General features: G+C 38.9%; 1 protein-coding gene and 1 pseudogene across 4 annotated transcripts; both read left to right on the plus strand.

The window, feature by feature from the left end:
- Positions 1-160: 160 nt before the first annotated feature.
- On the plus strand, positions 161-22,710 carry LOC102116844 (aldo-keto reductase family 1 member C4-like). 4 transcript variants are annotated; one of them, XM_045399488.3, is made up of 7 exons: positions 218-362; positions 10,025-10,102; positions 10,535-10,657; positions 16,479-16,588; positions 16,854-17,019; positions 20,514-20,596; positions 22,472-22,710. In XM_045399488.3, exons 1-7 carry the CDS (start codon positions 279-281, stop codon positions 22,512-22,514), a joined length of 687 nt encoding a protein of 228 aa, XP_045255423.2. In that variant the 5' UTR covers positions 218-278; the 3' UTR covers positions 22,515-22,710. The 4 variants fall into 4 exon arrangements, with proteins under 4 accessions (XP_045255425.2, XP_045255423.2, XP_045255424.2 ...); XM_045399489.3 differs by lacking the exon at positions 218-362 and adding an exon at positions 8,590-8,707; XM_045399490.3 differs by lacking the exon at positions 10,535-10,657 and having other exon boundaries at positions 161-362.
- Positions 11,118-12,042, plus strand: LOC102145996 (ADP-ribosylation factor-like protein 4A; annotated as a pseudogene).
- Positions 22,711-24,316: the final 1,606 nt, after the last annotated feature.

Consider the following 24,316-nt stretch of genomic DNA (forward strand, 5'->3'; position numbering starts at 1 on the left):
TCCAGATAGAACATTTTACTTTAGCAAAAAATAATTTTATTCTGACTATATAAAAATGTACTTAAGAATTATCTTTGATAAAAGCCAAGTGGACTGGATTCAATTTTCTTCACAGCCTGTGTAATATACCATCACTTGCTTCTTCCTACATGGCATTGGTCAGCCCCAGACAGTGGGCAGTGTCACATTGCCTGCCCATTGTTTATATAACCTGTGAATATAAATGCTGGATGTTGAAGAAGGAAACAGCGTCTGCTTAGCAAAAGGAGTGACATTCAATGGATCCCAAATATCAGCGTGTGGAGCTAAATGATGGTCATTTCATGCCTGTATTAGGATTTGGCACCTATGTGCCTCCAGAGGTAACAATCATATTTTCAGTGTTGAGCATTTAAAAGAGCAAAGCTGGAATAAGTAGATGATGACCTGGCTTTTAGCTTTGTGTTCCTGTGTTACTCTGCATGATTCACTTGGTCTGTTTTAATAGGCCAGAGCTATTCCAAGTTCAATGAGAAAAGGCAGTCAATCTGTTCTGCATTGAGGTCTGGTCATATGGTCATGTACCGCTTACTTTTCTTTTGTGCACTGTTTTTTTTTCTTCTGTTTATGGGTATTCCCAGCTTTGCAGAATATTTAAAACTCAACAATGAAGAACACTGCCTGGCATTTCCTTTTGTAGGAGATTGACTGCAGTGGAATGGTTTCTCTATTTCTTTCTATCATTGAAGAAATTGTTTATTCTTCCAAGTGTACATGATCAAACAAAATCTTTGTGGTAGCAGTGTCTGGAGATGGGGTGTATGAAAACCCTTGGGGAGAGTATTGCTGAGCTGCTGTGTGGCCTTGAGCATGACAGAGTAATAATACTGGTCTTGGACTTAATACAATTTCCCATGTACAACTTTCACCTCTAGGAAAATTATCTGAAGGGAAAAATAACTTTAAGAAAAAACTAGAACCTCACAAGAGAAATTTTAAATTTTTGGTCCATGTTAATATGCATCAGATTTGTATCAAAATGGTATGGGTGGTCCCCTGACATGAAAGTAGGCAAAATGGAGACTTTATTTTCTAGACTGAACTATTTCTATACTGGAAGAAAGCATGTATTCCAAGGCTACTAAGTGTGTGAATAAGGACTAGTCACATAAAAATTTGTCTCACTTTTCTCAACTTTACATTGTAAGAATTTACAGAGAAATATCTTGAAAACATCAACACTAGCGGTTTACTTTGTAATGAAAATTGGCATGAAGGGGAAGTAAGGAAAAGCACAACATGAAAACTTTAGCTTTGATAAACTTGAGTGCCTGCATAGCAAAGAGAAGATCAGGGCTGGTATCAGGGGAAGGCAGTGAGACCTGGCATCTAGTTCCTTTTAATATCATTGGAAATAGAAAAACTCCTGAAATACTCATATTAAAATAGAAAATTGTTCCATTTATGGCTTTGTTGTTTTAAAAATGTACCTTTCAAATATTTATCCAAATTTGATAGATAAGTCAATCATTTTAAATTTCACTGAACTTATGTCTCCTAAAAAAAGTTATCCTTATTTTTTAAGACTAAAGCATACTTTACTAATCTTTTACAGGTTGCAGTTAATTTCTTATGTATAACTCTACATCCTTGGAGTGTATGTCTTTACTCCTCATATATAGTTCTGGCATGCACACAGAATGGCTAATGGCTGTGTAGAAAGGAGTCAACACAATAGACTGCCACCCGTAGATGCACCTGTTTTCAAAGTTGGAGCCTGGCTGGTATCTCAGAATTTCTCACCAATCTACTCTAGATTTTATAGTTTGTGCACATAAAGGTGTTCTTAGTTGTCCTGAATGATTTTTTGTATTTCTATGATACATTTGTAATGTGTCCAGTTTCACTTCTAATTGAGCTTATTTGGATCTTCTCTCTTCTTTTCTTGGTTAATCTCACTAATGGTCCAGCAAATTTGTTCCTCTTTTCAAAGAACCAGCTTTATCTTTCACTGATCTTTTGTTGGGGGTGTTTTGTTTCAATTTCATTTAGTTCTGCTCTAATATTATTTCTTCTAATATCTTTGGGTTTAGTTAGTTCCTGTTTCTCTAGTACATCTTTAGTCAATTTGTGCTCTTTCAGACTCTTTGATGTAGGCATTTAATGATATGAACTTGCCTTTTAGCTCTGCTTTTGCTGTATTCCAGAGGTTTTCATAACTTGTGTCACTACTATCATTTATTTCAAAAAATTACTGAATTGCCATTTTGATTTTATTGTTAACCCAAAATCATTCAAGAGCAGATTGTTTAATTTCCATGTATTTGTATAGTTTTGAGGGTTCCTTTCAGAGTCAATTTCTAGTTTTATTACACTGTGTTCTAAGAGATACTTGATATAATTTGGATTTTCTCAAGTTTGACACTTGTTTTGTGGCCTATCATATGGTCTATCTTGCAGAATGTTCCATGTGCTGATGAGAAGAATGTATATTCTGCAGTTGGTGGGTAGAATGTTCTGTAAACATCTGTTTAGTAAACATTTTTCTAGAGTATCTGAAATCCATTGTTTCCTATTTACTTTCTGCCTTGATTATCTGACTAGCACTGTACAATGGAGTATTGAGTGCCTCACTATTACTGTGTTGCTATCCATTTCTTAAGTCTGCTAGTAATAGTTTTACAAATCTGGGAGCTCCAGTGTTAGGTGCATATAAATTTAAGATTGTAATATGTTCTTGCTAGATTGGTTCTTTTATCATTATATAATGATTTTCTTTGTCTTTTTTTTCTTACTGCTGTTGCTTTAAAGTCTGTTTTGTCTGATATAAGAGTAGCAACTCCTGCATACTTTTGGTTTCCATTTGCATGGAATCTCTTTTTCCACCTTTTTGAGTTTATCCAAATCTTTATGTGTTAGGTGAATCTCTTCAATACAGCAGGTATTTGGTTTGTAATTTATTATCCATTTCGCCATTCTGTATCTTCTAAGTGGAGAATTTAGGCCATTTATGTTCAATGTTATTACTGAGATGTGAGGTACTGTTCTTTTCATCATTTCAGTTGTTACCTAAATACTTTTGGTTGCTGTTGTGTATTGTTTTATAGGATTCATGAGTTTTATGCTTTCAGGAGGTTCCATTGTGGTGAATAACAATCTTTTGTTTGAAGATTTAGAACTCCTTATAGCATGCTTTGTAGAACTGGTTTGATAATGTCAAATTCCTTCATCATTTGTTTTTCTAAAAACGACTTTATTTCTCCTTCATTCATGAAACGTAGTTTTGCTGGACACAAAATTTCTGGCTGACATTTATTTTGTTTAAGAAGGCTAAAGATAGGACCTCAATCCCTTCTAGTTTTTAAGTTTTCTGCTTAGAAGTTCTGTTAGTTTGATTTTTCTTTGTGTTACCTGATGCTTTTTTCTCACATCTCTTAGAATTATTTCCTTCATGTTGACTTTAGATAGACTCATGACTATGTGACTTGGTGGTAATATTTTTTTTTTTTTTTTTTTTTTTTTTTTTTTTTTTTTTTTTAATTTATTTATTATTATTATACTTTAAGTTGTAGGGTACATGTGCATAACGTGCAGGTTTGTTACATATGTATACTTGTGCCATGTTGCTGTGCTGCACCCATCAACTCGTCATTTACATCAGGTATAACTCCCAATGCAATCCCTCCCCCCTCCCCCCTCCCCATGATAGGCCCCGGTGTGTGATGTTCCCCTTCCTGAGTCCGAGTGATCTCATTGTTCAGTTCCCACCTATGAGTGAGAACATGCGGTGTTTGGTTTTCTGTTCTTGCGATAGTTTGCTAAGAATGATGGATTCCAGCTGCATCCAAGTCCCTACAAAGGACTCAAACTCATCCTTTTTTATGGCTGCATAGTATTCCATGGTGTATATGTGCCACATTTTCTTAATCCAATCTGTCACTGATGGACATTTGGGTTGATTCCAAGTCTTTGCTATTGTGAATAGTGCTGCAATAAACATACGTGTGCATGTGTCTTTATAGCAGCATAATTTATAATCCTTTGGGTATATACCCAGTAATGGGATGGCTGGGTCATATGGTACATCTAGTTCTAGATCCTTGAGGAATCGCCATACTGTTTTCCATAATGGTTGAACTAGTTTACAATCCCACCAACAGTGTAAAAGTGTTCCTATTTCTCCACATCCTCTAATTTCCAAGGAGTTCTTTGAGCTTCTTCTATTTGGATATCTAAATCTCTAGCCAGGCCAGGGAATTTTTTCTCAATTATTCTCTCAGGTAAGTTTTCCAAACTTTTAGACTTCTTTTCTCCCTCAGGAACACCAGTTATTCTTAGGTTTGGCTGTTTTACATAATCTCATATTTCTTAGATAATTTGTTTTTTGTTTTTTGGTTTTTTTTTTTTTTTTGACAAGAGTCTTGCTTTGTTGCCCAGGCTGCTGGAGTGCAAGTGCGTGATTTTGGCTCACTGCTGCAACCTCTGCCTCCCAGGTTAAAGCGATTCTCCTGCCTCAGGCTCCTGAGTAGCTGGAATTGTAGGCACATGCCACTATGCTGGGCTAATTTTTGTATTTTTAGTAGAGACTGGGTTTCACCATGTTGGCCAGGCTGATCTTGAACTCCTGACCTCAAGTGATTCATCCAACTCAGCCTCTCAAAGTGCTGGGATTACAGGTGTGAGCCATCCATCCAGCCTGATTGATTCTTCTTTATCATTGTCTGATTGGATTAATTCAAAAGCCTTGTCTTTGAGCTCTGAAATTCTTTCCTTTACTTGTTCTAGTCTATTGTTGAAACTTTCCACTGCATTTTGTATTTCCCCAAATGTGTCTTTCATTTCCAGAAGTTCTGATTGGTTTTTCTTTGTGATATTTATCTCTCTGGAAAATTTTTTATTTATATCCTGAATTTTTTTTTAATTTTTTAGGTTGTTTTTCACCTTTCTGTGATATCTCCTTGAGTAGCTTAATAATGAACCTTCTGAATTCATTATCTGGTATTTCAAATATTTTATCTTAGTTTGAATTTATTGCTGGGGAGCTAGTGTGATCTTTTTGGGGTGACTTGGGTGGCCCCAGGGTTTGGGATTGACAAAATCTTGTTTTGTCATATTACCATAATTACTTTTCTGATGTCCTCTCATTTTGCTAGATTATTTCTTCTAATTATTCTTGAATTCATTTTTGATTTCCCTGTTTTTCTTTAATTTCTTTTTTCCCTTTTAAGGATCTGACTTTAATATTTATAGTTTATAATAGCCTAATTGGGTTCTTAGTGCTATTAGGTGTGAAGACTTATATGAGTTCCTTGGTTATAGAGAGTCTTTGTATAATGGCTTCCTCAGATGTTGGTTGTAGTAGCTATATACTCAGTGTGTGGGCAAGTTCACTGTCTCCTGTGGGATTGGAACGGCAGCAGTCTCTTGAAGTTTATCTTATACTGCTGTTATATGTACTTTTATATTTATTCAATTTTTCCCACTATTTTATTTATTGAGTATCCCCTACCCAGGGATATAACCACAGGCCAGTAGAGGTGGTATCTCTGGGTAGGAACCATTTGTAACTAAAGCAGGTGGATAAATGAAGTACCCAATGTGGTTGGGAGAGTTTTCAATTGGATTCACCTCTTTTATCAATGCTAAGGATGGAAGCTACCTCTGCTCCCATGCCAGGTTGACAGGAAAGCTATGCGCTTCCCAGTCTCACTCTTGTCCCAGTGTTCTGAATCTTGAGATCAGACAGGTACCTCTTTTCATCTGTAGAAATGTTGATGTTCCAAGTAGGGAGAAATTGTGACTGCCTCTCATGCAAGCCTGAACATGGGGAGTGCCCTTCCTGTGGGGACGCAGTCATTCTGAAGTGTTCCAGGAAAGTTGTGTATGGGTGTACCCATGCAGAGCTTCTTTAGGAGAAGCCCTAGCTATGTCTGCATTGATGGAAAAGGGGGGAAAGAAGACCCCTTCTCCAAGACTCTTCATGAGCACCAAGGCCACTTGACTGTTGGTGGTAGAGGTTCAGACTTTCCCTACTGAATCTAGCACTGAGATTGTGTCTCTGCTGAAAGAAACTTGCTGCCAGTGTAAAGATCTGGAACTCAAGTCCTGCTAACTGGATATTTTTGTCCTGATGTGATGCTCTTTCTATTACATTATGAGTAAAAGATCCTGAGAGCCAGACTACAGTGACAGATTGCTATTGCTCTTCTGGGTCTAACGACCCAGTGGGGTTGCCCCTCTCTGGGCTAGTGCTGGGGAATATTGGAAAGGGATTCTGTGATGTGACCTGTCTTCATGTCTCCCAGCAGTGGGTACCAGCACCAGTTCTCATGATGGCGTCAGGGAAGTGACATAGACTGTGAGATTCCTTGGTTGCAGATAGCCATTTTGTGTTGGCTTTCTCAAATGCTGGTTATAATGGTAGTGAACTTGTCTCAGGAACAGACTCAGGACTTCTGGTTAGTCAGATAGATGCAGGCAATGGGGTCAGCTGAGATTACAAACAAGTTTTCTTCTTCCTGGGTGCAATGTTATTCTACCTAGGAATGCTGTAATGAACTGCATTGGCCTCCAGCTCTTGCACAAGAGCACCAGCTGTGCGATTTGAGCTTGCCTTATGTTTCCCTAGGGAGGTATTCTCGTTTCTCAGGTGATGGGCAGGGTCATAGAGTTCCCAAAAGTTTACGTCCTTTGTGTTAAGCTACCAGGGTGGGTGGAGGGGCACAACCAGGTTGGGTCAGGGTTAGGCAGGTCTGCATTCTGACTCTCCTGGAGTGGTGCTAGCTGCAGCTGCTCTGAGGGCAAGGAGATGGTTCTCAGGCCAATAGGGTCATGTTGCAGAAGGGAGTACAACTGCCTTTGTTGCGCAGAAGTATTCACACAGGGAGTGGGAGTAACAGGTGGCAGTAAGCCTCACTGAGATCCCACACAATTGGCAAGGCAGATCTCGGTTCTACAGTGCTTTGTTGCCCAGGCTGCTGAGTGCAGGTGCTAGGAGCACTGGACTAAGTTCTAAGTAGCCTGTGCTCAGAATTCAGAACTGCCCTGGGACAAAAGTTTTCCTGTAGAGATAGCAACTGTGGCTTTCAAGCTATGCCCCTCCTTATCCAACTGCAAGGCTGGGCACAAGAATTCTGCATTTGTGTCTGCAGCACACTTCTTGCTTGCCCCCCGAGTTCTAACCAAAGGAGTTCATCCCCACTCAAAACAATAATATGAAATTCAGTTGGGAGCTTCTTTCAATCTGCGACCCTTGCCTGAACTAGTTGGCTGACTTCACTGAGGGTCCCCTGTGAGATAAAATAAGAAATGGCCTCCTTCTGTCCATGCTGGAGATTGGGAATGCCTTTGTGGCATTTCCCACTGCTGCTTCTACTTTATTTCTCACCTCTCCCTAAATCAGTTAGGCCCCATGGCCTACATTTTCAGATTCCCTGGTAGGAAAGGATATTCTGGAGGCAGTTTCTCCCCTTCTTACACTCTGGGCACTTACAGTTTTTCATCTATCTTATAGTGTATGCTGCAGCCTGCCACTTCTTTCAAAGGGTCTATGAATTCTTTCAGTTTTTCTATTAAGTTTCTGTGTTGCTTCTTGGAAAATAGTTCACAGTGTGAATATCTACACACTATTCTGTTCTTCCAAGTGGGAGGGACATGCTAACACTGGCTCTGATCCACACTCTTGGGGAAAAAAATCTCAGATCAGGCTATAAAATCATAGAGAACTATAGGCCGGGCGCGGTGGCTCAAGCCTGTAATCCCAGCACTTTGGGAGGCCAAGGCGGGCGGATCACAAGGTCAGGAGATCGAGACCACAGTGAAACCCCGTCGCTACTAAAAATACAAAAAATTAGCCGGGCGCGGTGGCGGGCGCCTGTAGTCCCAGCTACTCAGGAGGCTGAGGCAGGAGAATGGCAGGAACCCGGGAGGCGGAGCTTGCAGTGAGCCGAGATTGCGCCACTGCACTCCAGCCTGGGCAACAGCGTGAGACTCCGTCTCAAAAAATAAAAAAAAAAAAAAAAAAAAAAATCATAGAGAACTATAATAATAATATAGCTTTTCTTAGGTCCTGGATGACTTTCATTAATATATTATTCTGAATCTCAATTGTCCCTTTCATCAGAGTGTGTGTGAGTGGGGAGAGTACAAAATAAGGGAGCCCTATAGGTATTAAATAACATATAACTAAAGTATCTTGAATGGAGTTCCACAAATGTCATCATGTTAAGAACATTATTTTCTTTAGTTTCTAAGCAACAGGAATAACTATTATTGTCCATTGGGTTCAATGGATGAGAAAATTAGACAATTGAAGTGTTTTATAAATTCTGTCAAACATTCAGATAATGAACATAATTATTGATATCAATTTTTACCTATTGAAAATTTTATTTCCATTGTTTAGCAATTGTACTAACTATATTTGCAATAGATAGTAGAATTTACGTGGATAGATCATATCAAAAGAAAATACAACAAGAATGTGAATTTTTTTTGCTAGCAGTCTTCAGTTTTGAACCAGTGGAAAAAATGTCTAACTATTAGATGGGGCAAACTAATAAAACTGGGTCATGTTTTTATTCAACACAATTCTTTAGTTTTACCCTGCAGCTTTGGTGTACTTTCCATCAACCAGAGTTGGTACAACCAGCCTTGGAAAGCTCACTGAAAAAAACGTCAACTGGACTATGTTGACCTTTATCTTATTCATTTCCCAATGGCTCTCAAGGTTGGCAGTTTTTGAGATCAAACTTCTTTCTCTTCTGTTGCCAGCATGACAATCCTTTACATTGATGGTAGAATTAAGCTTCTTCTTAGGAGGATGTAGGTATTGTTACATGGAAGAAGAGTCCTAAGTATAATGCCTAACCCCTGTTTTATTGAATAAATAGCGAAACCTTCCTTCTCTAATGTATGATGACAACAGAAGACAGTACATCAACCTCAAAGCCTCTGCCTCAAAAACTCGAGAAAATAACAATAGCCACCTTCAAGGCTCTGTCTTAATTGGGGTTCCTGAGTCCATCTCTTAGGATGTTCACAGATATAGAGATCCACGCAGCTGTGGTACCCAAAAAAACTGCTGCAATATGGTACACAGTGAGTTTCCATTATCTCTCCCCATTTTAAGCTGAAGTAGAATTGGTGGAACTCACTCTGGGTGAGTCTTAAAAAGGAAACCATAATGGGACCTGAGAATCGTTGCCTTCTTCACTAAAGCTTGTTTCACACTGGAGTTTGTAGCTTTGCTTAGTCATGAATTTCGGCTGTGCATAACTTTTAAATTTATAGGGAAAAACTCAGGCTAGCTTATTTAAAAAAGAGTTTATTCCATGATGCAAATGGGTAGTCACTGCCATGAATAAAGATTTCACCTAGACTCTAAAAATGTGACCTTTTCTCCATAATTATCTATGAACTGCAAGAGGTTTTCTGGATTTTTGTCCCAGCCTTTTTCATTGTTGGCAATGATAGTTTTGAGGCAGCTCAAGGCTCATGGTGATTAACATAAGAGAGCCTCCATGGGTCTTACAACTTTCAAATACATATATTTGACCATGTTTGGTTTATGATCCTGCTCATGTACTATCAAATCTTCAGGGGGATAAGGAACTCTTATTGTATCACGTGGATCAAGAATACAATCCCTTATTGCTGGATATTTGCTGGATATCAAGGATTTTTGAGTCAAAGAGTGGCATTTCCCCAGAGAAAATTATAGGAGCAGATACAAGTAACAAAAATCAACTGTGAAACCCCATTATAAACCTGTAAAATGTTTATTTCATATATACATAATAATATATACATATATTATATACACATATATATTATATATACATATATATATATAAAATGGAAGTAGGAGATTAAAGGAAGCCTGTCTCCTAAAGACATACCTTAAAACTCCGTATGTGAGACACTTTGCCCACACCACTTTCTAGAACATTGCAGCACCTGGTGGATTATCCTAAAATGTACATGGGAACAAGCCTATGGGTGGAGAAATTAAATTGTGACATTAAAATGACTGCTTCTACTTCAGCCAGGTGAGACGCCACTACCAAAAGATGAAAATGGAAAAGTAATGTTCGACACAGTGGATCTCTGTGCCATATGGGAGGTAAGTGCTAGGAGGACAGAGTACAGAAAAGGAAGACAAGAGGTAAACCTGTTTCCCAGCTTTCATGTGCAACCAGTGGAATATGCATCACTGGAACTAGAAATTCAGGAGCTTGACGAAGGAAGTTTTGCTGAGTGGTAGGGAAGAACACATGACTGAAATAGAATAGTGGGAAATGAAGGAGATAAATTGGGGACAAGGAAGACAGGTATTCCTCCCCCTCCATGTGCATTTTTCTCTCCAGCTTCCTAAAGAGGATACCCAAATTCTTCTTGCTGTCACTATCCTTTTCTGTTATCTGTTGTAATTCTCTTGAGAATCACTGCTATTTTCATTGTCATATCTTAACAGTTGTTGCTTTAACAGTTCTGTCTTGCATTTATCATAATCTGCAGCCAACCACACAAATAATTCCTCACAACCCCTTCCCAGGCCATGGAGAAGTGTAAGGATGCAGGATTGGCCAAGTCCATCAGGGTGTCAAACTTCAACCGCAGACAGCTGGAGATGATCCTCAACAACCCAGGACTCAAGTACAAGCCCGTCTGCAACCAGGTGAGGGCCCTCAGCCTCCTCTCCTTTCTCTTCTCAATACCCATCTTCCTGTCCTACTGCCTGGCTTCCATTTGTTTTGTTCCACTTACATTTGTGAAAGAGAAGATTCTAGAAAGCAAAGCCTCTGTCTAGAAGAACATGGAAGACCCTTAATTGTACCTCTCCTTGGAGAAGTCTTAGTGAAAAAGGTACAGAGACCTTCATGCTGAATTCTGTATACTACTTTTGGAGGAGGTAAATTTCATCAAGGAGGACTGAAATGGTTAATCAGAGCTCAGGGAGAAGGTGGACTTATCTCTAAGGTTTGAAAAGACCACCAGAGAGTGGATTGGTAAAGATGATTTGGAGTATAATGTGTATAATTATAAAGGCCATAAAAACATGGGATGAGCAATAAATCAGGGGAGTGAGAATAAGAGAAGATAGGTACTACGGGTTTAAATAAGGTTTAGATGTCTGAATGCTTTTTATTGGCATCTCTGTTTTCATAGTTCTTCAGCAGGTACTAAGAACTAACTGGAAACAGTAAAAGTCATACAGGTTAGGGAGAGGAAGTTACCTGTTTATGAGAGCTGCTTGAGAGAGAAGCTGAAAGGATGTGGCGTGCTACCCCCACCCTTGCCTCATGTAGAAAAGCCTGCTAATATTGTCTCATTTAGACCCAGACCCAAAACGGGAGTCTTATAGCTGGACCACCTGGGAAGAAAAGTTCTAAAGCACAAAAAAGAAAGCATTTCATTTTGGAACACTTATTTGCAGCTGGAAATAGGGGAATGGACTAACTGACTAAACTACCATCCTGCCATCATTTCAGTCCTTCCACATTGTTATTTCGTGTTTGGACTGTGCTGGAAGAACTGTTTTATACAGGCTGCTATTCAATAAATTTGTAAATACCATACCCACCAAAGGATTTAACACTGAAAAATTAAGGTAACCTTGGAAAATTCTAAAACAGTCACTTTTCACTCCTGGGATGTAGGTGGTCAGGGGAAATGAGGAACACTGTAGAAGCCATATGCAAGATGCACAGATGGCATTGTGTTTGCTGTGGACTCTGTTGATGTTGAAAGAATGGAAGAAGTCAAAACTGAACTTTATAAAATAGGGTATAAGAAAATAAAGATGTCCCTGTACTTACGGGTACTAAGAAACTAGACTTGAAGAACTTGTCTCTCTCAGAAATTGAGAAATTGTTAGCAATGGTTGAACTGAGCTCATCCACTCCTTGGCATTTGCTGCCTACCTGTGCAATCATAGGACATGAAATAAAGGATTTGAGAAACTCCATGATGTGACAAAAGAAAAATGTTGCAGTAATATAAAAAGATGAATATGATACCTTTTCTATATATGTGGAATAGATTTTCTCTGGTCTGATTTTGACAAATGCAAGACTGTCTAAGCCTGGTTTTCCTGTATGCCCCTCCTGCGTGCTGTCAAAGCTTCATTTCATTGAACAATCAGATCCCGTATGCCCTCCTGCGTGCTGTCAAAGCTTCATTTCATCGAACAATCAGATGCCCAACTCTGTGGCTGTGTGGAAGATGAGTAAATGCAGTGATGCTTCAAGTGGTCTCTTCTCCCTACCCCACAAATATTTCAGTACTATCATTTTGGGAAGTCAAGCAAGTATACTAAATTAACCAGAATGCAATTGCGGAAATTTGACGCGAAGTTGGTGAAATAAAACTTTAAAGACTGAAAAAAAGAGAGTTAACTATTTATGGAGATCACTAGTTGTGGTGGATGAAATCAACACTGAGGAAAATTTAGCAGAACATTGAGCCGACCTTGTGACTGCCCACATCTAATTTTGATGCACCTCTTTGCTTTCTGTCATCAAATCAACTGTTGAGAAGCATCTATTCTGCATATGGTTCTGGTTCTCTAACTTACTCTTTTACTACTTAGAGTCAATGAGTACAGGTCTACAGCTGAAACATGTAGTATTTAAAATTTATGTATTTGGTAATATAGTACAAAATCTTGATTGCCAATTAAAAAGTTAAGGAATTAATGTGGTTTTAATATTAGTTTTACTCAATTTTTTTATTATGACATTTTCAAATTTTAGAGAAATTTGAAGGGATAATACAGGACATCTACATGTTACCATCTATATCCAAAATTGTTGACACTTTGCCAACCTGGCAAATATATAGGTATATATGAGTAGATCTGCATCAATACATGTAGTCTTTGTTGAATCTCTTCAAAATATATTGTAATGATCACAATTCACCTCTACAGACCTTTCAAAGCATGGCATAGGAATGAAGATATTCTCCCAGTAACACTGCAATTATTATATATAAGGAAATAACAATAATTTCCAGAGACACGTGTTCTCCCCTTTGCAATTGCTAGTAATCTGCTGGGTGAAAATAATCAAAAGGGAAAGTTATATTCCACAGCAAATTTTCACATAATGATTGAGTATACATTAATGATGTTTTAAATTTTTGTATTGCATTTTTATTGTATTTGTTCTTTCCTGGGGGCTTTAAAGTAATTACTTTCAATTTTAACTACAAGTTTACTATTCTCACTTTACATTTTATTATGAAAAAATTTTTTTCACTAAGTCAAACAATTACTCCTCTTGGATATGCTAAAAAGCTTAACTCTTTCCCTTTAATTATTCATGTCCTGGAAAAAAATTACTGTAATGATCACTGTATTAGTCCATTTTCATGCTACTGATAAAGACATATCCGAGACTGGGAAGAAAAAGAGGTTTAATGGACTTAAAGTTCCATATGGCTGGGGAGGTCTCACAATCATGGCAGAAGGCAAGGAGGAGCAAGTCACATCTTACACAGATGGCACCAGGCAAAGAAAGAACTTGTTCAGGAAATCTCTCCTCCTTATAAAACCATCAGATCTCATGAGACTTACTCACTATCTCAAGAACATCACGGGAAAGACCTGCCCCCATGATTTAATTATCTCCCACCAGGTCTCTCCCACAATACATGGGAATTATGGGAGCTACAAGATGAGATTTGGGTGGGGACACATACCCAAACCATATCATGCCACCCCTAACCCCTCCCAAATCTCATGTCCTCACAATTCAAAACCAATCATGCATTCCCAACAGTTTTCCAAAGTCTTAACTCATTTCAGCATTAGATCGAAAGTCCACAGTCCAAAGTCTCATCTGAGACAAGGCAAGTACCTTCCACCTATGAGCCTGTAAACTCAAAAGCAAGTTAGTTACTTCCAAGATACAATGGGGGTACAGGCATTGGGTAAATACAGCTGTTCCCTGTGGGAGAAATTGGCCAAAAAAGGGACTACAGGACCCATGCTAGTCTGAAATCCAGCAGGGCAGTCAAATTTTAAAGCTTCAAAATGATCTCCTTTGACTCCATGTTTCACATCCAGGAGTCAATGGAACTCCATTCACATCCATGCTAATGTAAGAGGTGGTTCCTATGTTCTTGGGCAGCTCCACTCCTGTGGCTTTGCAGGGTACAGCCTCCCTTCTGGCTGCTTTCATGGACTGGCATTGAGTGTCTGCAGCTTTTCCAGGTGCACAGTGCAAGCTGTCAGTGGATCTACCATTCTAGGGTCTGGAGGATAGTGGCCCTTTTCTCACAGCTCCATCAGGTGGTGCCCCAGCAGGGACTCTGTGTGGGGGCTCTGACCCCAGAACACTGCCCTAGCAGAGGTTCACCATGGGAGCACGGGCCTAGTGGTAAACTTCTGCCTGGACATCCAGGCATTTCTATACATCCTCTGAAAACTGAAATCTAGATGGAGGTTCCCAAATCTCAAATTTTTTTTTTTTTTTTTTTTTTGAGACAGCGTGCTGCTATCGCCCAGGCCCAGGCTGGAGTGCAGTGGCACGATCTCAGCTCACTGCAACCTCCACCTCCTGGGTTCAAGTGGTTCTTCTGCCTCAGCCTCCTGAGTAGCTGGGATTAGAGGCACTTACCACCACGCCTGGCTAATTTTTGCATCTTTAGTAGAGATGGGGTTTCACCATCTTGGTCAGGCTGGTCTCAAACTCATGACTTTGTGATCTACCTGCCTCAGCCTCCCAGAGTGCTGGGATTAAAGGCGTGAGCCACCACGCCTGGCCCCATGACTCAATTCTTAACTACTGTGCACCCGTAGGCTCAACACCACATAGAAGCTGCTAAAGGCTTGGGACTTGCACCCTGTGCAGCCACAGCCTGAGCTGTACTTTGGCCCCTTTTAGTCACAGCAGGAGTGATTGGGATGCAGGGTACCAAGTCCCTAGACTGCACACAGAATGGAGACCCTGGGCCCAGCCCATGAAACCATTTTTTCCTCCTAGGCCTCCACCTCTGGGCCTGGGATGAGAAGGGCTGCCACAAAGGTGTCTGACTGCCTTGGAGACATTTTCCCCATTGTCTTGGTGATTAATATTTGGCTCCTTGTTACTTATGCAAATTTCTACAGCTGGCTTGACTTTCTTCTCAGAAAATGGGTTTTTAATTTTTACTACATCATCAGACTGCAAATTTTCTGAACTTTTATGTTGTTTCCCTTTTAAAACTGGATGCTTTTAACAGCACCCAAGTCATTTCTTGAATGCTTTGCTTAGAAATTTCTTTGACCAGATACCCTAAATCATCTCTCTCAAATCCAAAGTTCCACAAGTCTCTAGGGCAGGGACAAAATGCCACCACTCTCTGCTACAACATAAGAGTCACCTTTGCTCCAGTTCCCAACAAGTTCCTCATCTCCATCTGAGACCACCTCAGCCTGGACATTATTGTTCATATTACTAGCAGCATTTTTGTCAAAGATATTCAACAAGTCTCTAGAAAGTTTCCAACATTCTTACATTTATTTTTCTGTCTTCTCCTGAGCACTACAAACTGTTACAACCTCTGCATGTTACCCAGTTCCAAAGTCACTTCCACATTTTCAGGTATCGTTCAGCAACGCCCCACTCTACTGGTACGAAGTTACCATATTGGTCCGTGTTCATGCTGCTGATAAAAACATACTCAAGAGTGGGGAGAAAAGGGGGGTTTAATGGACTTACAGCTTCACATGGCTGGGGATACCTCACAATCATGGCAGAAGGCAAAGAAGAGCAAGTCATATCTTACATGGAGGGCAGCAGGCAAAGAGACAGCTTGTGCAGGGAAACCCATTTTTAAAATCATCAGATCTTGAGAGACTTATTCACTATCATGAGAACACAGGAAACACCCACTCCCATGATTCAATTATCACCCTTGGGCCCCTTCCACGACATGTGGGAATTATGAGAGCTACAAAATGAGATTTGGGTGGGGACACAGAGCCAAAACATATCAATCACCATTGATGAAGGCAAATACTTTTGATCACTTTTAACCACTCAACACTATGAAGACATGGATTGTTTTCCTATAATTTGTGATTTTTATTCATTATTGGTTTTTGATGCTCACATCTACACAAATATTACTGAGATTCCTATAAAACTACTTTTTTATTTTAAACCTGATCTCATAAGTCTTTAAAGAAATTCTTACATTCTGGCACAATTTGATGTTCAAAGTTCAGAATCTTAACCTATTCCAAGACTGGAATTGGCCATGTGCAATTCTAGTGGTCAAAGGTTGTTAGAAACTGACTCTGGTTCATAGAGTTGCTTATGCTCAGAAATAACATTTCTGTGTATACTTTTAGGACAGCAATATAAAATGTATTTTTATTAAAAAGATCATTATTTGACAATAATAGTCTCAGTTCAAATTTAATGTTATACTTTATTCAGCTTATTTTAATCTTTATATTAACCTATGTTTTGGATTATCTGATGCTTTTCCGTCTTGCTCATCTGCAGGTGGAATGTCATCCTTACCTCAACCAGAGCAAACTGCTGGATTTCTGCAAGTCAAAAGACATTGTCCTGGTTGCCCATAGTGCTCTGGGAACCCAACGACATAAACTATGGTAATAAAAGCAACAGGAAGTTTACCTAAAATGCCATTTTGATGAAAAAGTTTAATTATAGCCTACTCAGTCTCCTGGAGTTCACTCTCAGTGAATCAGTGTACGGGGAGAATTTGCATTTCTGATGAGTTCCCAGGTGATGCTATTGTACAGGGGCCTCACTTGAGAGGCTCTGGTGCAGAATGAACACCTTAGTCTGTTTAGGGAGCCTCCTACCAAACTGAATCCAGCCTCAAGACTTCAGCATTTCTGGCTTTCCTTCCAGGGTGGACCAGAACTCCCCAGCTCTTTTGGAAGACCCAGTTCTTTGTGCCTTAGCAAAGAAGCACAAACCATCCCCAGCCCTGATTGCCTTGCGCTACCAGCTGCAGCGTGGGGTTGTGGTCCTGGCCAAGAGCTACAATGAACAGCGGATCAGAGAAAACGTCCAGGTGAGGAGTTGAGTGGGTGTCAGGGCTCCTGCATGGTGTCCTTCACATGTGTGCTTCTTGTAAGCTTCTCAGGACACCCTTGCACTAAGTCCATCTCCTGGGCATTTCCTATGCACAAATGCTTTGTGTGCATCATAAGGGTTTTCTACTCTACTATAGCAGTAGTATGGGTGGAAAGAATCAGGATGGGACCAAAACCAGAAATTTTGGCATAAAGTTGGCAACTTACTCTGTATCCCTCTGCTAGGGACATCACCTTGTCTTCATTTTCTGAAATGAGTTGGGTTAGGTGTTCTCTAGTCTTCAAATCATTGCAGATTTTTTCTTCATGTCCTTGTTTATTCCGTATAAATTTCATGTATTTATTCTCTTAGAATTATTTTTTGAGTGCCTGTTGAAGTCTTTGGGTATTTTTATTAGGTTGCATGTCTTTTTCTATGTGTAGAAAAACATAATACTAAGTAAAATTATAAAAAAGAAAACCTCTCAAACATAGAGGTTTAATAGAAAACCATTTATTTAACTGACAATTTCATGGTTTGTAATTTAGCCTAAGCTCCACCTGAACTCAGTCTAGTTCTGTTCCTGGCTGGGCTGTCTCACGTGTGTGCAGGGCAATGAGGCAGCTCTGCAGAATTAATCCAGAATTTGTATTCTGGATATTCTTTAGAGCTTCAGATGTATTGTTGAAATAGCCTCTCCCAAAATGTACCCGTGTTTTGATTCTCTTTATGGTGGTTTTAACAAAAGTTTCTACTCTTAATGTAGTCAAATTCTTTATGACATTGTCTTGTAGTTGCTAATATCGTGACTTTTCCTATATTGGAAACATGACAATACATTACTATATTATGTAGTAAAATATTATATAGTAATACAGAGTAATATACTATATTCTATTAATATCTTATAAAAATATTAATGTACTTTTATAAATTGGGATAATTGATTTTTAATATGTGAAATAAGGGTGCAAATGTACATACAATTTTCACTTGATACTAAAATGTCCCACTAAGAATGATTGAAAAGTCCATATTTGCTCACCTATCTTGATTTTTCATCCTGTCATAAAGTGTCCATAAGTACTTCTGACATTTCCCTTCTTTCAGAGTTAACTTTCCTGTACTGTCTAAATTATGTTACATAGCATTCTTGAGGCATTTGTGTATGTTTTCCTAGATTTATTCATAGAAAACTTATAATTTTAATAGTCTTTGGATAACTTGAGAATTTTCTAGACTTACCTAGACTTTTATTCTCTTTTCCTCTTATTCTCTGTATTAGAGTATTCCAATAAATTTTAGTAATTTAGTATTATGCTAGCAGTTAGTGACATCTTTTGATATTTGAATACTGAGATCCTCTACAAGCAACTACTTGTTTTCTTTGAGCATGATGTTATTAGGATTTGGACAATTACTGTCTTGAATCTTGTTGAAAACAATTTTCACATTATACCTGTTCATTGAAGATGGAAATCAGATGAATATATTTCGATTTCAGTATTTCTATATCTGATGTGAAACTGTACAACTGTACGACTCTACAGACAAAGAGGATCTCAACAGATACTAGAGATGAAATAAAGTTAACCTTGGGTGTACATGACTGGTTCATGTACTTATAAGATTAAGAATCTAGAGAACAACTTTGAAACTTATGATTTAGATAGTTTGATGATGATATGGTTTGGATATTTGTCTCCTTCTAATCTCATTTTTAAAATGCAAAAAAGGTTAGTTCGTGTCCTTTGTAGGGACATGAATGCAGCTGGAAACCATCATTCTCAGCAAACTATCGCAAGAACAGAAAACCAAACACCACATGTTCTCACTCATAGGTGTGAATTGAACAATGAGATCACTTGGACACAGGAAGGGGAACACATCACACACCAGGGCCTATTGTGGGGAAGGGGGGAAGAGGGAGGGATAGCATTAGGAGATATACCTAATGTGAATGACGAGTTAATGGGTACAGCACACCAACATGGCACATGTATACATATGTAACAAAACTGCACGTTGTGCACATGTACCCTAGAAATTAAGAAAAAATGTTATCCCCAATGATGGAAGTGGGGTCTGGTGGGAGGTGTTTTTGTCATGGGGACAAATATAGAAATCCAACAATATCCATCTGTATTAGTCCGTTTTGTGCTGCTATAAAAAAAAAATACTTGATGCTGGGCAATTTATACAGAAAAGAGCTATATTTGGCTCACAATTTACAGGCTGTACAAAAAGCATAGCACCAGATTCTGGAGAGGCTTCAGGAAGCTTTATATTCCAACATTAGGTCATTCCTTTGCTCCCATACCTGATCATAGGCTGTTAGAAGCAGTCACACTATCTCTTGAATGTCTTCCTGCTTAGAAATTTCTTCCACCAGAAACCCTTAAATCATCACTAAGTTCAGACTTCCACAAAGTCCTGGAATGGACACAATGCAGCCAATTTCCTAAGGTATACCAAGGGTGATCTTTGTTCCAGTTTTTAGTTTCTGATTTTGGTCTTAGATCTCATTAACCTACACTTCATTGCCCATATTTTTATCAGCATTTTGGTCAGAATCATTTAACCAATGCTTAACAAGTTCCAAACTATCCCTTATCTTCTCATTTTCTTCTGAACCCTCTCGATACTCCAAACTGTGCTAATTACCCAGTTCTAAAGCCACTACCACATTTTCAGACATTTTTAGCAATGTTCCACTCCTGGTAACAATTTTCCATATTAGCCCATTGCACACTGCTATAAAGAAATACCTGAGGCCAGATAAAATATGCCAGAAGGTGGTATATTTGGCTTACCATTTTGCAGAGTGTACAAAAATCATGGCACCAATTTGGTTTTGGTGAGGCCTCAGGAAGCATTTACTCATGGTAGGTGACAGAGGAGGAAGCATATCAAATAGCAAGAGATGAAGAGGGAAAAAAAATGTCAGTCTCCTTTTTAAACCAGATTTCATGTGACCTAATGCAGTGAACACTCATTACCATGGGGAGGGCACCCAGCCATTCATGAAGGATGCCCCCATGGCACAAACACCTCCCACCAGGACCCACTTCCATCATTGCTGAATCACGTTTTTAACATGAGATTAGGAGGGGACAGATATCCAAATTGTAGCACCACCAAACGTCTAAAATTTCTAAAAATGTTTCAAAATTTTCCCTCTAGATTCTTCTAAATCTTCTAAGTACATGAACCAATCATGCGCACACCAGGTCAACTTCATTCCGTCTCCAGTTTCTGTTGAGATCTTCTTTGTCTACAGTTTTGTGCAGTTTCAATATATAATATCTAGGAATGGATTTATATTTTACCTGATATTCTTTAATCACTTGAGAGTTTAGAGATGATCTTTCATAACTTGGAAACTTATCAAATATTTTACATATTGCCTCTATACCCTGCTCTGATATACTTGGCTATTCCAAGTTGACAATTATGCAATCTAACAATGAAAATTTTCTACTTCTTTGGTAGGTTTTTGAATTCCAGTTGACTTCGGAGGATATGAAAGTTCTAGATGGCCTAAACGGAAATTTTCGATATGCTGTCATGGATTTGTAAGTAACTTTGGAAAATGGGTTGCCAAGTTTATTTTTAGGGGAGGAATGTCAGATGGGTGTTAAAAGTGACTTCAATACCAGGGAGACAGGCCAATGTGAGTCAGAGGTGAGACAGGAACTCTGGAACTCTCCTTCTGGATTCACTCCAGAGCTGTTCTCTGACAGGGTGAGCGGGCCCAGGGTCAACCTGTGCCTCTGCTCTCCTGACTCCCTGAAAATTTCCAGAGCAGCCAATATTATTGCTGAATCAGCACCTTTCATGTTGGCCTGGCATTTCTGCTATGGCCTAGTGGACAAATTGGATATTGCCCACATGGCTTGATTACATGTTTTTCCAAATCTGTACTTACAGCTTTTTCTTCCAAATCTGCTCAGTTCCTTATCAGATAAACATTTCCAACAACATTGGTGTCCATGCCAGAAATTCATCTCTTCCGTGTGGAATTGCTCACTAGATCATGTCAGTTCAGTATCTTTACCCTTTTCAAATTTCTTTCTTCCTTCTCTTTAGACATTTGCTCATGACCCAAGCACTGCATTTTGCCTCCAGAAAGTTTGCCCTTAGTGGGCATTAGAACTCTTGGCTCTGATTTATTTTTCCAATATGGAAATCTAAATGCAGACTATAAAGAAGTTTTAGAGAAGAGAGATTAAAAGTCAAGGGAAGAGCCAGGCTCAGTGGCTCATGCCTATAATCCCAACACTCTGGGAGGCAAAGGCAGGTGGATCACTTGAGGTCAGAAGTTTCAGACCATCCTGGCCAAAATGGAGAAACCCTGTCTCTACTAAAAATACAAAAATTAGCCATACGTGGTGGCATACACCTGTAAATCCAGCTACTCAGGAGGCTGAGGCAGGAGAATCCCTTGAACCTGGGAGGCAGAGGTTGCAGTGAGCCGAAATTGTGCCACTGCACTCCAGCCTGGGCAACAGAGCAAGATTCCATCATTAAAAAAAAAAAATCAAGGGAAGAGTTGGAAAGTCCCATCTTTGGGGATAATATATAGCTGACAAAAGATCTTACTCTTTTTCTATATGCTCCAAGGTTCTAGGATTAACAGAAAGGCACTCACGTGATGAGGGAAAAACAAGTTATGTCACTGCTTGCAGTGGCGATGTTAACAGGTAATAGACATGAGATAATGTATTAAAAAAGATAAACACAGCAGCACGTCGTAAGAACTCAAACGTTTTTAAATATCATTGTTTAGAGGAAAATAGTAAAATAGGAAATCAGAAAAAGGAAATGAAGAGTGGCAAACATCAGTAATTCTCACCAAGTATTCAATATTAATCATTTATTCATTCTATTTTGTGTTATTTCCACCTAAAGATTGCCCTTATATTGTAGAGTTTTGGATATGGAACCCCATATCACATAGGACAGTTTACATGTCTGAATCAAAGAAAATATTTTCCATATGGTAAGCAGCTAGTCAGTAATGAATACTTTAAAGGATGTGTGATTGCTACGAAGAACATTTAACCCTCAAAATTTAGTGATGAACATGTAGCTGGCTTGTTTCTATTCAAAACAATGCAGGATGAGTTGCTGCTTTCATTGAGAATTTGAAATAGAAAAGGTCAGAGTATCTCTTTGCTCTGTTAACAGATATGAAAGACTGTGTTTGAACAACTGACCCTGTGTAGTTTGTGTGATAAATTCCAGGCAAGGGAATATAAGTTGAAAATGCTCTTAATTTGGGGAAAAAAAAAAACACATTATAAAGTCATGTTCATGAAAGACAGATTCTACAAATTGAAAATAAACTTAACATTCACACTAATGGCAGCGTCCTAGAAATCACTTTGCTACCAGCTTTTTAATAGAGTCATTTCATCCATATTATGTACTATCATTTCTCTTTTCAGTCTTGTGGACCACCCTGATTATCCATTTTCAGATGAATATTAGCAGAGAGGGTGTTGCACGACATCTAGCAGAAGCCCTGCGTGTGGATGGTGATGCAGAGGATGTCTCTATGCTGGTGGACACACGGCCTCTGGTTAAATCCCTCCTGCTTGGCAACTTCAGTTAGCTACATACATCCATAGTCCAGAAAGCAAAGAAAATAAATTTTATCTTGAAGTAATTGAATGTTTTCCTTAAAGGTTCTTTTCCTACTCCTTTCTACACACTTGTGTGTTTCTTTTCCTTCTACTTCATTAGGGCCAAAAATTGATTTGCCTATAAGTTTGGGGCAGAGTGGATATTTTATAGACATTTTTGAGGTGAGAGTGGGTGGAGTTTGCAGCCTCTAGAGGAGGAGCAAGTGACCAGTATTTATCAGTTAGTCTGTCTTTAGCTCTTTCAGAAAGAGGAAAACACACAGCATAGAACCTGAACACAAGCCATATTGACAGGATGACCAACAATCTATGGCCTCCCTCCAGCATCGCAAATTGGAGCTCCAGCAACCTAGGGATGCAGCATCCCTGTGGGTTAATGGTTAGGGAGGTGGGAGGGCACCCATCCAGGATAAATAATGAGAAGTCAGATATGGGAGAGGTTAGAAGAAGAGAGTTGAGCACAATTCTGCTTGGGAAATACAAACACATGCTCTTTTGTCAATTAGGTCTTGTACATAAAAGGAAACTTCCCACATTGTTTCAAGGCTGAGAGCCAGGCCTTGACCTCCTGTGTGCCCAGTATCAGCAGTGGCCTTGCTGGGCTGTGGTGGAGCAGGACACCAAAGACACCATTGACTGGTCACATTCTCCTGAATATCAGCTCCATATAGAGCAAATATTAGGACCTAAAAATATACTATTAATTTGTTCTACTCAGTCTTTTGAAATATTTCATACATTTAAAAAGGCACACTAATATAAAATATCCAAAAGCCATTACATGTTATTGTCAAATTAATTTCAAAATTACAAAAACATCTAATTATCCAAAATTTCAAAAATCTTTTGAAAACAGTATGTAAAATAGCATGATGCTTTCAAACTTTGGTAACTTTCAGGAATAATTCTTACAAAGACACCTAATTGTTCCTATACTTTGTAGGGGTACAAATTTAATCAGTTGGTCAAGAACATAACATTTCATTCCAGACAACTTTTTGAAAAGTTGGAACAAAGTCGTGGGCTACTGGCCAAAGCACTTTGAGACTGACAGATGTTTATGACCTGTGCACATTTCCCAATGCGTTTACCCTCCACTGACTTAACCCCATTAGAGGGGTTTCCTTAAGCCACGTATTTCAGCTGAGAAATATCCTGCCAAGTTTCATAGTTTACAATATTTCCTAAAATAATTTATTTCTTAAAATTGGAAGAGGCCATAATCTCTGGACTGTTTTCTGTCTTCACTCATTTCCTTGATGTCAAATATTCTCATGGCTTTAAATACAACCTCTAGGCCAAGAAACGGTAAATCAGTATCTACAGCTCAGCTTTTTCTCCAAAACTCCAGAATGAATCATATTGACTGCATCTCTACCTTAGTGCCTAATGGACAGTCACACTTAGTGTGCCTCAAAGCTCATTTCGATTGCTGCCTTCCTGTTCCACCTCAATGTTCCTAGACTCAGTAATGATTATTTCACATCTTGTAAAGTTGATTGACATAATCAAAAATTAAGCTCATTAGTCAAGTATGTAATGCCAAAGAATTTCAGATTTTCTTAGCATGCGTGACTTTTTTTCCCCAAGATGTGAAGTAATAATTAGAACAGTCATTTATAAATAGTAAATCTGCTACAGGCTTAT

This window comes from Macaca fascicularis, chromosome 9 (genome assembly GCF_037993035.2).
Source record: "Macaca fascicularis isolate 582-1 chromosome 9, T2T-MFA8v1.1".
NCBI lineage: Eukaryota > Metazoa > Chordata > Mammalia > Primates > Cercopithecidae > Macaca > Macaca fascicularis.

What these genes read in the sequence shown, in the direction of transcription:
- LOC102116844 (XM_045399488.3), top strand. Translation starts at nt 279, where the DNA reads ATGGATCCCAAATATCAGCGTGTGGAGCTAAATGATGGTCATTTCATG. An exon ending in GCACCTATGTGCCTCCAGAG is followed by an intron (nt 363 to 10,024) that starts GTAACAATCATA and finishes CTTCTACTTCAG; the next exon opens with CCAGGTGAGACGCCACTACC. An exon ending in ATCTCTGTGCCATATGGGAG is followed by an intron (nt 10,103 to 10,534) that starts GTAAGTGCTAGG and finishes ACCCCTTCCCAG; the next exon opens with GCCATGGAGAAGTGTAAGGA.